The sequence below is a fragment of the Fringilla coelebs genome, assembly GCF_963513975.1.
Source record: "Fringilla coelebs genome assembly, chromosome: 8".
Classification (NCBI taxonomy): domain Eukaryota; kingdom Metazoa; phylum Chordata; class Aves; order Passeriformes; family Fringillidae; genus Fringilla; species Fringilla coelebs.
The window spans coordinates 3,262,511-3,276,477 of NC_140066.1; the positions used below are offsets into that span (position 1 = coordinate 3,262,511).

General features: G+C 46.6%; 1 protein-coding gene across 1 annotated transcript in view; it reads right to left on the minus strand.

Annotated features, from left to right (window-relative positions):
• Nucleotides 1–11,569, minus strand: part of SGPL1 (sphingosine-1-phosphate lyase 1) — a 31,911-nt gene extending 20,342 nt beyond the window's left edge. Inside the window, exons 1-2 of the mRNA XM_084210540.1 lie at nt 11,449–11,569; nt 2,118–2,283 (exon numbers count right to left, since the gene is read on the minus strand). Of these exons, the coding sequence (XP_084066666.1) occupies nt 2,118–2,283; nt 11,449–11,451 (169 nt within the window). The 5' untranslated portion in view covers nt 11,452–11,569. The remainder of the gene's footprint in view (nt 1–2,117; nt 2,284–11,448) is intronic.
• Nucleotides 11,570–13,967: the final 2,398 nt, after the last annotated feature.

A 13,967-nucleotide genomic window follows, 5' to 3' on the forward strand; every position in this document is an offset into this window, starting at 1 on the left:
ATTAACATTTCCTGCCTCTTCAAAGCAGAATAGTTCCTTAAAAACAAAACCACTGAGCAGTGTGAACAGGCTCCCAGACCAGAGGAGGGAACAGGGACATTTGTGACAATGGATTTGCCCCGTTTGATGCACTGGAAGATGACTCAGGGAAAGGGGATGGACAGAGGGAAGAGCAGAAATTCCACCACAGCACAGAGACTCAAGTGAGAGAAGCCACTGATGACAAGCACTGGAAAACTGGAAAGCCCCAAAGGGAGGAATGAAATCTGAATGACAGAGATGCTTTACAGCCACCAAAAATGCCTTCCCAGTCCTACCTGCACACCAGCACTTACAGGACAAACCAAAAAATAACTAAATGAAGTTTAAAAATCAACCATTTTAAGACATTGCAATTTTATCTACACTTCATACACACTTCATATATACAATTTGAAGTTAAATGTATATGAGGTGTAGATAAACCAAGGACACTAATTTGTAGTAAATACTTTTTAGTGCCCTGGTAATAACATTTCTACTGCACATCTCAGTGTGCACACTGTTCCATCAATAATTTTCACAGTAAGAAAAAGACTGCAAAGCCCTGAAAAATTCTGACAGTCTGATCAGATCTCCTAAGAGCCAGCCCATACTTAAACAAAATACATTGTGCAAATATTAGCTAGGAAGATAACTGTCCTGAACAGAAGTTTCACAGCAATTTGCTCCTTACAGACATTCCCACTGTTCAGCTGCTTCAGAAAGAGAAAGGGCTGCTTCAGAAACAGCCACAGAAGGAGACAGCAAGTTAAAAACTTGGCTGTTTTTAACAAGCTGCCACCAGAGTGCAACACCAAGGCCTGTGGGAACTGAAATGCACCTCGGAGGGCATGGCAGTGCCCTCAGGCCATCACACAACCAGAGAAAACTGCAGGTTCTGCAGAACTCAGCTCCACTGAAGAGCTGCCAGTATCAGAAACTACTCAAAACAGGAAGATACTCCGGAAACACATTTTTTTAAAAAAATAACAAGAAGGAAATTTCCTCACACTATCACATGCAGTTATATCTTGAACATTTGGAGGATGAAATGTGCCCCCAGCATGGAATCAACCACATCTCCTCCCCCAGCAGGAAGGGAAACAACCAGGAGTTACCCAGGCATTCTGCAGCAGTGACTAAGTTCACAGGAACCCAGCTCTCCATAAATCTCCCCAGGGCTTGGGCAAGAAGAGTGTGCTGTGACAAGCACATGGCTTAGCCAAAGGAAAAAGGGAGGGAAGGAGACAGAAGCACATTCCATGCACCCTCTGACAGAATGGGGGAGCTCCATTCACCAGACAGGCCTGGACCTTAATTCAGAAGAATTTGGCAAATGTTAGGTGACAGCAGACAGTCTTGTGAAAAACGCCAATCGCTTGTTTTTAGAATTTTAAAAGTTGAATAGTAATAAAATGGTTATAAAAATAGCAATATAATTAGAGTGATAATAATTTGGACAAGTGGGATTAGGACAATATGAGACAATAGAAACAAAGTTATGGACGGTCTGGGTGCCTCTTTCTGGGCAAAATAAGCCCCAAAAAGGCCCCACATTAACAGAGGATTAACCCTTAAAAGCAGCAGCCTGTTGCACATTCATACAGCTCATCCATGATGCATCAATTCCATTCTCACACAGGATTCTGGCTGGGCAGTGTCAGCTTCTTCCTCTGAGTCCTGACAGCATCTTCAGGGCTGAGCAAGGCAGGAAGGAGTTCATTTCTCCTGATAATGGGGCAATAAATTCTCTCTGAAAGTTTTAAGTGTCCTGTGGCTCCTATCTCACTGTTAGTCCTCTCTTTAAAAAAAGTATCTTCCATAGCATAGCTTCTATTTTAACATTATGTTATAACCTAAAACTATATTTACCACACTACTTAAGAGAATTAACACAGCATCACTTTCTAACATAACACATACAATATTCACTTGAATATTTTGAAAAAGCCAATCAGAAAGCACACATTTTTCACAGCCTGTTTTAACAAGAGTTTGGCCTTGTTCCACCCTCTTTCCTTCCACTGCCCAGCAACAGCTCAAGGCCCACTCCCCTCCCTGCAAAGGTCAGAAAATCCCCCATGTCCAACACTTACTCTCAGGCTGGCAGAGGAAGCCATGCAGCCACACACTTGCAAGTGTGGAAGAAAAAGTCAACCCGATGAGCTGCCAGGGCTCCAGTCCATCACAGCGGGCGTTCACAAAGCCTGTCACCTTCTCCCAGTACATCTGGAGGATTTCCTTGTAGGGAGTAATGGCATCCTGTGCAAAGTTGAGGAGAACACAAGTGAAAACAAGGAGGGCATCAAAAAGCCTGGCTGTTGATGAAAAAGGGGCTTTCTGGTATGCAGACTCCATGCTTTCCTTAAATACTACAAAAATTAGTTAGAGTTCTAGAAGTCCTAGAGATACATTTCAACTAAATTGGGCATCTTCTCCTTTTTCTTCAAGTAAGGAAATATTCTATTTGCCTTTCAAAGAAATCAAATTATTCCAGCCATTTTTTGGAGTGGTAGATGACCTAAGCTTTCTAAATCACTGCTGTGGAGTCTAGATACACCGTTTAGTTCTTTCTAGAATAGTTTAAAGCAATTAGAACTTTTAGCTGTTTATTACTGAAAATTTAAGTTGAATTAGTGAGGGTGTCATTGTTTGGAAGTTGTATTTTGGATCACTGTAGTACAAATTTAGGGAACAGATATATCAAGTCAAGCAGTCTGCCCATGTGAGATTTGAGATGAAGAGGAAGAGGCAAGTGTCCCACTCTGTGAGGAATCAGGATTTTGGTATCTGAGCTGCCTACAGTCAGCTGTGGACCTCACTGAAGGATCTGTGACATAAAAAGGAGAGGTAGGAGATAGTTTTTATTCCTTTCCACTCAAGAGTCACAAATAAAACCACACACCTTCAGAGACTTCAGACACTGAGAGAGAAGCACCAAGAGCAGCTGAGTAACGCAAGGCTCTCTGCACAGTCCCAAGAACCACCCCCAGATCTTCCCACTGACCAAGAGGAGGAACTCTGTTAATTTTTTTCCAAGGAATTCTCAGGTGGTGAGTGAAGGCACCACCAGAACAGGTCTACGAAGTACCTCGGGCTGGATTTTCAATGAGGATGGAAGCACTCAGCAAGTCCTTAATTTAAAGATCTAATTAGCATGTTACACACCGTGGGGGGATGGGAGAGAAAAACACTGCAGCCGCCAGAATAACCCCCAGAAAACTGTGATGCAAGCACAATTACAGTGTCAAAGCAGGAATTACTGTCGGGACACGGCCCAAGCTCCTAATCAATAGCTTCAAACCAGATGCTCATCAAGAGCATCACAAAAACTGGATGTGCACAGGAGAGAATGGACACTTCCCCCTTAACAGGGTCTTCCATGCAATTCTCTGGGAAAGGGATTCTAGAGATAAGAAGATGAAGCAAGAACTGAGCCCAGTTCCAAATCCCTCTTCCCTTTTGACCAGCCCAGTTTAACTGGGGAGATCTCCAGCACTTGAGAGCTTCACCCTCCAAACAACGGGAAAGTACGTGGGGCTTTTCAAAAGATTTGTAACTAAATCTTGGAAGGAATTAATCCTTGATTCCTGTGCTACTGGATTTTGGGTGGGGATAGAGCAGTTTTTTCAACAACCACTAAATTAAAAACTTCCCTTCTCAGGACCCTTCACAGGTCTCACTTCTGGGTCAAGCCAAGAACAGGAAGCATCATTTAATTAACTTTTTTTTCTTTAGGTGGTAATGTGCTATTCCAATACAGCTGGAGAGGCTACTAACAGTATTAAAAAAAAAAAGTTTTTCCTAATAATCAAAGGAGAAAGAAAGGTTTCCTTACCAAAAAGCAACAGTAATGAATACTCACTACATTGGAAAATAAGTTAAATGCATATAACATGGCAGAGTTTGAAAGTATTTAAGCAACCCAAACATAAATTCCAGCAGAACTAACGCATCACTCTTAACAGAGGGGGTTTTTCACCCATGTCCCAGCACAGGCTGAAGGGACAGGGACTGAATTGGGCGAAAGCAGGCAGCACAGAGCTCTGAGAAGGCAAATCAGCACCTATTCACTTGGCAAAGGGCAATTCAAAAATACATGAGAGCCTCTGCAGCCTCCAAAACAAGGCGGCCACAAGAACCGCTGCAATTAGGCAATGTCCCAGCTAATGAACGCCCCGTCCTCCAAGCCACTCACCACAAAGCCGATTTAACCCCAGAATTCCACAAGAGCCACCTTTTCCAGCTAACCAGCGGTGCTACTTAAGTTTCAGCGAGTTTGCACTGGCAGAGCCCTGGAAATGAGGGTTTAACCAGCAGCAATTGGTTCTTTGCCTAGGATGAAACGCCAGGATATCATTCTGGTTTGGAGCTGCACTTTAAGGATGGAAATGGAGCCACTAATGGGGCTGCTGCCTCAATAGCTGTTCTCAACTCGCGGCAAGAAAATGCTGTGGCATCAAATATAAAGTGGGCTGTGCCTCTTTCTGTATTTTTCCTGAAGATGGAAGACACTGTAAGCCCTGAGTCAAAATGGAACATGACCTCCTTGACAGAAGTCACCCTAGTCAATGGCCGAGCCAAAATAAATAAATCTGGCAAGAGATTGACCTCACTCTTGGAGAAAGCTCGGGACAGAAGATCCCAGCTGTCTGCACATTTTGTTGTCACTGAAACCCCTGAGAAATGACATACAGGAACTCAATGGTACGTCCAAATTTTGAACAAATGAGAGAAGATTTTCACTATGCTCATTCTAAGACATCAAAGAATTTCTTCCACTTTCTTGCTTTAAAAAAACCCAATCTGAAACCAATTCACAAGTGTCACAGCTTGACCAGATAAAGTTTCCTCTATATTTCTCACTTTCCTTCTTCACTCATTTCACACTTAGATGAGTTTGAAGGATGAGGTTGATCTATTTAGGAGGATAATAAAAACTGGGATTTAAAAACCCAGTGAAAATTGGCACAGAAGATGATTTAGCAGTGAATTACAATTTCTCAGCTGCCTGGCTCAGTTTTTCCCTAATGCTCCTTTCCCTGAAAGTATCCAGCAAGACACAAGAGACCTTTACATTCTGAATTATTCACTTAATCCCACCAGAGGGCACTTAGAAGGATGCACTCAAATATTTTTATTACACCCAGGAACAGGCTGGGTTAAAAGGGAGCTTATAAAAAAGAGAACAGAGTGACTTTTTACAGGAGCAGAATGACAGGACAAGGGTGTGTGGCTTCCCACTGGCAGAGGGATGGATGTCAGGAAGGAATCCTTCCCTGTGGGCTTCCCCTGGATCCCTGGAAGTGTCCAAGCCCAGGTGGGATGGAGCTCAGAACAACCTGGCTGAGCAGAAAGTGGCTGGCACTGGATGATCTCTAAGGTCCCTTCCAACTCAAACCATTGTGGAATTCTCCATTACTTCCTCATTTTACAGGGAGGGGGCAGGGGGAATAATCAGTCTCTGGGTAGGCCAGCCATCAGAATCCCTTGCCCTGCAGGGGCTGCTCAGAGTGAAAAAAACTCTTCCTGCTTCCCTAGCTGGGCTAAAGACACCAGGCTGACCTGATTTTAAACCTGTCTACAGGACAGAATTTCATGTAAGACAATAAACTGCTTATTTGTGAAGGCATCAAAAAAATAAAGGTTTTCCTTCCCATTAGAAGGGAGTAGATAAGCTGCTTTTATTTCTGTAAGAGAACCTTCCCCACACAAAAGCTTCACAAGCCACAAGATTATTTCAGCAGCAGTTTAAAAACCTGACTTATGAGCACACTAAAGAGCAGGGAGAAAAAAAACTTCACTGGAGCATTTGATTTTAATTCTCAGAGCAGTAAGACAGACCCAGGTATCAGATAAAATACTAATTGCTATCATTAGGACTTGCAGCGCTCATTTGTACTGATATTAATGCACTCAGCTACCTAAGCAGTTTACATATTGAATTTTTAGCTGCACAGATTAGGAATACATCCTTAGTACTTTATTTCTAAAAGTCATTAGCTAGCTGAGCTGGTTCCAGGGATAGCACTTATGCCACTACAAAAGAGCACAAATTAACTGCAGTAATGCTCTTCTGTCCCAGATGATGGAAAAGGGAGGGGGGAGGAATGCCAAAGCTAATGAGAGCACATTTTGCATTTCTGCCAGAACAGCATTTCCTTGGCTGCAAGTAGTTGTAGGACACAAAAAAAGCTTTAAAAAAAAAAAAAAAAAAAAAAAAGGAGAAACAGAATGGCAATAAACTGCAGAACCTCAGACTTCCATTACAAGTGCCTTCTGTGGAAATTGAAACATTGTCTGAGTTTACCTGTGAGAAAAACAGGAAGAAAGATTTTACCAGCTGAACATTCCCTCCTCCAAAAGAACATTTAAAGTGGGTTTCAAACGGGGCCAGAGAATAAAAGCAGCTTTTAAAGGCGAGCTTATGTTATGCAGTACCATGAGGCTGACTGTCCAGGGAGGAAGTGCTAAGATCAAAGAATCACAGAAAGGCTTAGGCCAGAAAAGACCTTAAAGACCATCTTGTTCCAAACCCTTGCACTGCCCCCAGTGGCACCAAGCCCCACCCAGCCTGGCCTGGGACACTTCCAGAGATCCAGGGACACCTTCCACTATCCCATGTGGCTTCAAGTCCCACCCAGCCTGGCCTGGGACACTTCCAGGGATCCATTCTCTTTGCCTTTCAAAGAAATCAAATTATTCCAGCCATTTTTTGGAGTGTTAGATGATCTAAACTTTCTAAATCACTGCTATAGATCCTAGATACACAGTTTAGTTCCTGGAAGGGACAGTTCAGATCTTGGAAGGGACACCTTCCACTATTATCCCAGTTGGCTCCAATCCCCACTCAACCTGGCCTGGGACACTTGCAGGGATCCAGGGACACCTTCCACTATCCCAGGCAGCTCCAATCCCTACCCAAACCTGGCCTAGGACACTTGCAGGGATCCAGGGACACCTTCCACTATCCCAGGTGGCTCCAATCCCCACTCAACCTGGCCTGGGACACTTGCAGGGATCCAGAAGCACCTTCCACTATCCCAGGTGGCTCAAATCCCCACCCAACCTGGCCTGGGACACTTCCAGGGATCCTGGGGCAGCCACAGCTTCTCTGGGCACCCTGTGTCTCCACCCTCTCAGGGAAGAATTTCTTCCTAATATCCAATCTAAACCTTCTCTCTGTCAGCTTATACCACGTCCTCAGCTTTCACCTGAACCCACACGTGTTCCCAAACTAGGGACCCTCTGACCACTTCCCCACACACCCCAACCAGAACATCTGCATCTGCCACCAGCTTCCCTCATATCCCCAGAGCTGAGAGGCAGGAGGTGGCTGTCACACAGTAAATCCAGGCCAAGGGAGATGACTCCAAGGGCCCGAGTCAGGTCAGCTCCGATTACAGGCAGAATATTGGTACTGCCACTGTAATTAAGGTCTCTGCTCCAACACAACGAGTTCTTCCCAGGAGAAGCTTCCTGACTGAAAACAAACCACACCAAGCCAGCAAGGACACGGCAGCCTCACTTATTTATTCTGCTCCTAAGTGGAAGGAAGACTCCAATTAGCCCTGCCTTCGCTGACACCTCGTTGCCTGCACGCGTGCTGGCCACAAAAGGCACATCTGACCGGAGTAACCAGCCTGGACTGGGAGCCACCAGCCTGCCCAATTCCTGTGGAGAGCCAGCAATGGGATTGAGCAACAGCAGCCCAGCCTCAGAGAGTGCTGCTGGTTGCTGCCTGCGCCTGCGGTGTTTTGGTTCGCACCCCGGTAATGGCTCTGCTCCTCCGGCCCTCCCTGCCAACCCCAGCCTGACAAATCTCTTTGCATAAGCAGCAGGCAGGGAATATTTTGTTAGTCAGCTCCTAATTACAGCTCGAGGTTTGGACCACGTGCTGCCCAGCAGGACCAAAGGATGTGGGCAGACAGAGCGACACCGGATGCGCGATCGCTCAGAAATCAATAAATGGTGAACTTTTGGGTGTATGGGCTGAAGGAAGTGAAATTAAAAACACATTCAGGCCACACTCATCTTACCACAGCTCCCCAATACCACCAGTTTCATCTGCCTGGCACTTATTTCCACCACTGCCATAGTGAAACTTTTTCTTTTTCTAGAATGACAGCAGCTGGGGGGGAGGTTTGCCACGTATAGCGTCTGCAAAATGAATGTATACATACTGTACCACCAGCCCTGAGAGCTCAAGGGGAGTGGCTAAACAATGGCTAATTATAGCTTCAGCACAAAAACAAACAAGGCAGCAAGTCAGAGTAAGTACAGCAGCATTTTAGCTTCCACTGCGGAGATGGAATGTAAAACACTCAAAACAAAATGGGAAAAGACTGACTGGTGGCTCAAAAAAATTACGATTTTACAGGAGCCCAAATGACTCCAAAAATCAAGTCGGAATTTCATTTTAACCCAAAATACACACGTGGTGTCATGTTCACATTGCTCTCTTAGGCAAACCAACTTATAAAAGTTTCTGCACACATCCAGGCACACTCCAGGCAGCACAGACCTCACAGGGGACAGGATTCACCCAATGCTGAGCTCACCATGGATCTCAGCTCCAAGAATGTGCAAGGAAACATCCTCTGCTGACACCCACGATAATTAGGGTAAAAGAAGTGCCCAGCTCTCTGCATGCTGGGGCTCATCTGGACATATTTCATTCCTCCACGCCTTGCATACCTTGCAGAGAATAAAATGGGCATTTCTTGGAAATATTTACTGAGCACCTGGGTGCCACCAAGAGGTGCCCACAGCACTGAGACACGAAGCCTTGGCAGGAGCTGTCTGGAAGCAGAGCCCAGCATGGCAATTGTTCTGGGAGCAGGCATCCATGAACAAAGGCAGCAGGGAGCCCTGGCACAGCTCCCCAGCAGGGTTATGCAAGCCTGGGACAAAGCCCCCAGTATCAGCACAAACTGAATGCTGCTATTCTACATTAAGGGCCCTGCTCTTGGGCAGGTCCAACCATAGGGCAGAATCCTCAAAAATTATCTTATCAAACACCCACACAGAGAGCCCTTCGACCCCTGCAATATCCATCACCATTCCTGATATGGCATGGATAAATCTTGATGAGCAAAGAGAGGCAAAGGAAACAGAACACAAAGGATCCTGAGTGACTTCTACAAGCAGATTTCTAGGAAATATAATTTTTTTCCTAACAGAGAAAACTGTATCACAATCATCACAGCCAACAGACCAGGACACCTGCTGCTTCATCAGTTGGTGGAATCCTAAATCTCAGCAGAATCTTAAATAGGTGGAATCCTGCTAGCACTTGAAAGGGAATGTCTTTCACTGCCTGGGATGCAAACAATAAGAGCAACACAATCGTAAAATCACAGACCCATTTGGAGAGACCTTGAAGATCACGTCATTCCATCCCCCTGCCATGGGGCAGGGACACCTTCCATGATCCCAGCTGGCTCCAAGCCCCTCCAGCCTGGCCTGGGACACTTCCAGGAATGGGGCAGCCACAGCTTCTGTGGGTTCCCTGTGCCAGGGCCTGCCCACCCTCACAGGGAGGAATTATTTCCCCATATCAAACCTAAACCTAACATTCTGTCAGTGTGGAGCCATTCCCCCTTGTCTCTTGTAAATAGCCTCCCTCCAGCTATCTTCCCAGCCCTTCATGCACTGCAAGGCCACAGTCTGGTCACCCCAAAGCCTCTCTTCTCCAGGCTGAACAATCCCATCTCACCCTGGTGCCTCCTCCAGACTCTCTCCAGCAGCTCCAGGTCCCTCCTGTGCTGGAGGCAGCTCTGCAGGAGGGGTCTCACCTGAGCAGGGGCAGAATCCTCCCATCCCCTGCTGGGGCTCAGGACCAGCTGCCACCCACAGCACCCCCAAGTCCTCCTCAGCAGCTCTGTGGTGGAAGCAGCTGGTGCAGGAGAAGCTCAGATGGAGACAACTTTTTATTGGCAAAGTTGCGTATTTGGAAAAAGAGACGAGCAGAACCCCAAAATCCCTTCTCAGAAAGGGGCACAGGAGTCACAGCCAGGCTGTGATTGCTGCCACACCAGGCACACCACACACAATAAACGCTGGGATTGGGGTTATCTCCACACCACCAAGCACTGCTGGAGAAACCCCAGGCAGGAAGTGAGTGAGGCAGCAACTCAGCAAACCCTCTCCTGCTCATTCAGACACAACTCTCAGGGTGAGAAGAGGGTGGGAAACTCTGAGCAGGCTGGACATGAGCAGAACATGGAAAAAAAAAGATTTTACCCTGTCTATGTAAGAAAGAAAGAGGCTGGACATGAGGAGAACACAGAAAGATTTCACCCTGCCTAGGTAAGAAAATTCCCAGTGCTTCACACTGCCTTTTGCTAAGGTCACAGGAAGGATGCCAGAGTGAAACCACAGTTCAGGGAAAATGTTGTGTGTCAGTGTTTCTCCTCCTTCCCCGAGTACAAAGCCAACTTCCTAAGCTTTCCAGAAGCCGTGCAATAGCTACTGCCCAATCTAGGGAATAAAAGAGCCGACCTGAGCAGGTCTTTCAGGTGCAATAAGCAGCAATTTCCTCCGCAAAGCTTTGGCACAGAAGGGACTGGCGTGAGAACAGCCTGAGCGCACAGCAGGGCCCCAGCAGCCCCAGGCCAGGCTGGACAAGCAGCCAAGGATTTATCCAGTGCCAAATTTCGGCAGCTGAAGCAACCCCAACTCAAGCTGTGCTGGCTCTGGGTGCTGTCCCACGGCTGCTCCACGCCAAAACAGGAACACTTGGGAGCTTGGGAATGCCATAAGCAAGCGGGACAAAGGAGTGGGACAAAGATAATGCTGGTTCATTTATCACTCAGCAGCTGTGATTTCAATTCCCTTCGCTGATAAGGAGGGGGGGGAAAAAACAGCCAACCAAACAACCAAGAAATCTAGTGTCCCCTTCCAGGTTTGAGGAATTGCGGGATTCATGCCGTGCCAGTGCGGGCTATACTCCAAGCAATCCCGAAGTTTGCTCCTAGCTAAAAAAATAACAGCCAATTAGCAAACAGCGTCTCTAAAAAAAAAACAACAATCAATCAGCGAACACGATTTCTCTCAGCCAGATCGGCACCTTCAGCAAAATCACGAGGAAAACATCACCGCGCCCCACCCAAGGGAAATTAACCAGAGACAGGCAAAAACACCGCTCCTAATCCTCGCTGCCCCGAAACCAGGTAATTGTGGGGAACCAGGAAAGCAGTGTGCGAATAAAAGGATATATTTACGCTCAGGGGAAGAGCATGGGCCTCAGATGGCGGCCAAAGAGAGGAGCCGACCACAAACCCCGGGCCACGCATCCCCTGAGGCGCGCCCGGGACCCCTCAGCCCGTACCCAGCCCCGCCGGACGAGGCCCGGGCCTGGCTGCCTCACAGGCCGCGCCGGGATAGCGCTCCCCGGCCCGCGCCGGCCTCGCAGCCCCCGCTCACCATCGCTCCTGCGGCCGCCAGCTCTTTCGTTCCGTCCGCCCTTCTTTTCTTCTTCCCCGCTCCTCCTCCTCCTCCTCCCGCTCCCCGCGGGGTCCCGGCCCGGCCCGGCCCGGCTGGCCACGCCCACAACGCGGGGAGATCACGCCCACATCGCACGAGGCCACGCCCCGTGAGTTCAAACCACGCCCCCACAGGGCGAGGCAGCGGGGGAGCAGCGCCCTCACCTGGAGAGAGGCGGTAAAGCCTTACAGGCAGAAATTGTTGTTAAAATACCAAAAAAACAACAAATAAAACCCCACAAACAAACAAAAACAAACAGTTTGTAAATCCGTCCTAGTTATTAATTATATCGGGCTGGAGCCTCTCTGCTTTGGATGCGGCCTGGGAGAGCTCAGGGTGTCCACCTGGAGAAGTCCCCAGGGAGATGAGAGCTCAGAGCCCCTGGCAGTGCCTGAAGAGGCTCCAGGCGAGCTGGAGAGGGATTTGGGACAAGGGGGAATGGTTATGTGGGATAAAAGAAAGAAATCCTTCCCTGAGAGGGTGGAGATGCCCTGGCACAGTGTGAAAAATGTGTATTTTCTGATTGGCTGTTCGCAAATATTCAAAGGAATAATTATATGTGTTATGTTAGAAAGTTGTGCTGTGTTAATTCTCTTAAGTAGTGTGGTAAATATAGTTTTGGGATATAACATAATGTTAAAATAGAAACTATGCTATGGAAGATAGTTTTTTAAAGAAAGGACTTGCACCAGGTAGCAGCCACAGGGTACCCAAATCTTTCAGAGAAAGGGAATTTATTGCTCCATTATCGAGTTCTTCCTGCCTCGCTCAGCCCTGAAGATGCTGTCAGGACTCAGAGGAAGAAGCTGACACTGCCCAGCCAGAATCCTGTGTGTGAATGGAATTGATGCATCATGGATGAGCTGTATGAATGTGCAACAGGCTGCTGCTTTTAAGGGTTAATCCTCTGTTAACCTGGGGTCTTTTTTTGGGCTTATTTTGCCCAGAAAGAGGCACCTGGACTGTCTGTAACTCTTTGTTTCTATTGTCTCATATTGTCCTAATCCAAATTGTCCAAATTATTATTATTCTAATTAAATTGCTATCCAGCTTCTCAGGAGAAAAGATCCTAGCAAAAGGATTTTTCAGAAAATATGTCTGTGACAATGGAGTGCTGGACAAACTGCCCCTCTCCCGGCAGATAGCAGCAGGAGCAAATGCCCACGCTGAGCCATTCCTGGGCAATCCCTACGGAACACATCCTGGATATAAAACAATGTGCTTCTGGTTGGCAGAGTGACAAAACTCTCCTCCTTTGTCCCTTTAAAAAGGAAATGATCCCAGAAGTTTCTCTCCTTGATGAGGTGAAAAAGGCATCGCATAGGACCTGGGGGACTTCACCTCAAACTTAAGGATAGCCAGCTGGACAGGAGCCAAAAAGTCTCACTTAGGCAATTTACTAGAAAAAGAAGAGAACAAAAAAACTAATGGCTTTTGTGAGGTGTTTTACCAGGAGCAAGAACCTCTTGCACCTGGCTCGGTTTTTCTGTTTGTTATTTTGCCTTTTATTAAAACCTTTTTGTTTCCATCACCGCCACAAAAGCCATCCTGCTGATTTTATGCCTCCAAAGGTAGCTGAGCTATCTTGGGTGAGAAATAGATCTCCAAGAGCTTATGAGACCTGGCACAAAGAAGCTCCTGTTACTCCTGGCTTTGGAATTTATGAATTTGTGCAGCATTTTAGACAGATTCAGGCGCAGCATTTCAAACCTCTGCTCTTAACCTTTTGTCTCCACACTCCTTTGAAGCAGACACGGCAGCAGCAGCAGCTCCTGTGGCATTTGGAGTTTGCTGTGTTACAGGTGCTGTTTGCCTGCTGTCACCGTGCCACCCCGGCTGTCACCTCTCAGAAGGGGACACCTGCAGACAGCGCTTTTATCTCGAGCACGCTGCCCTCCTGGGATGGCTTTTAGAGCTGTGCCTAGACATCAGATGCTCTTTTTAGCAGAAAAAAAGGAGCAAAGAGGTCTGTTAGTGACCCAATACCAGTCTCACAACGCTGGTCTCCTTCCCACGTGCTTGCCAAGACAGGAATGTGAAAAATGTGTATTTTCTGATTGGCTTTTTGCAAATATTCAAATGAATATTATATGTGTTGTGTTAGAAAGTTATGCTGTGTTCATTCTCTTAGGTAGTGTGTTAAATACAGTTTTAGGTTATAAAAAATGTTAAAATTGAAGCTATGCTATGGAAGATAGTTTTTTTAAAGAAAGGAATCGCAGCGAGAGAGCAACCACAGGACACCCAAATCTTTCAGAGAAAGGGAATTTATTGCTCCGTTATCAGAAGAAATGAACTTCTTCCTGCCTCAAAGACATCATCAGGACTCAGAGGAAGCTGACACTGCCCAGACAGAACCCTGTGTGTGAATGGAATTGATGCATCATGGATGAGCTGTAGGAATGTGCAACAGGCTGTTGCTTTAAGGGTTAATCCTCTGTTAACCTGGGTCCTTTTTT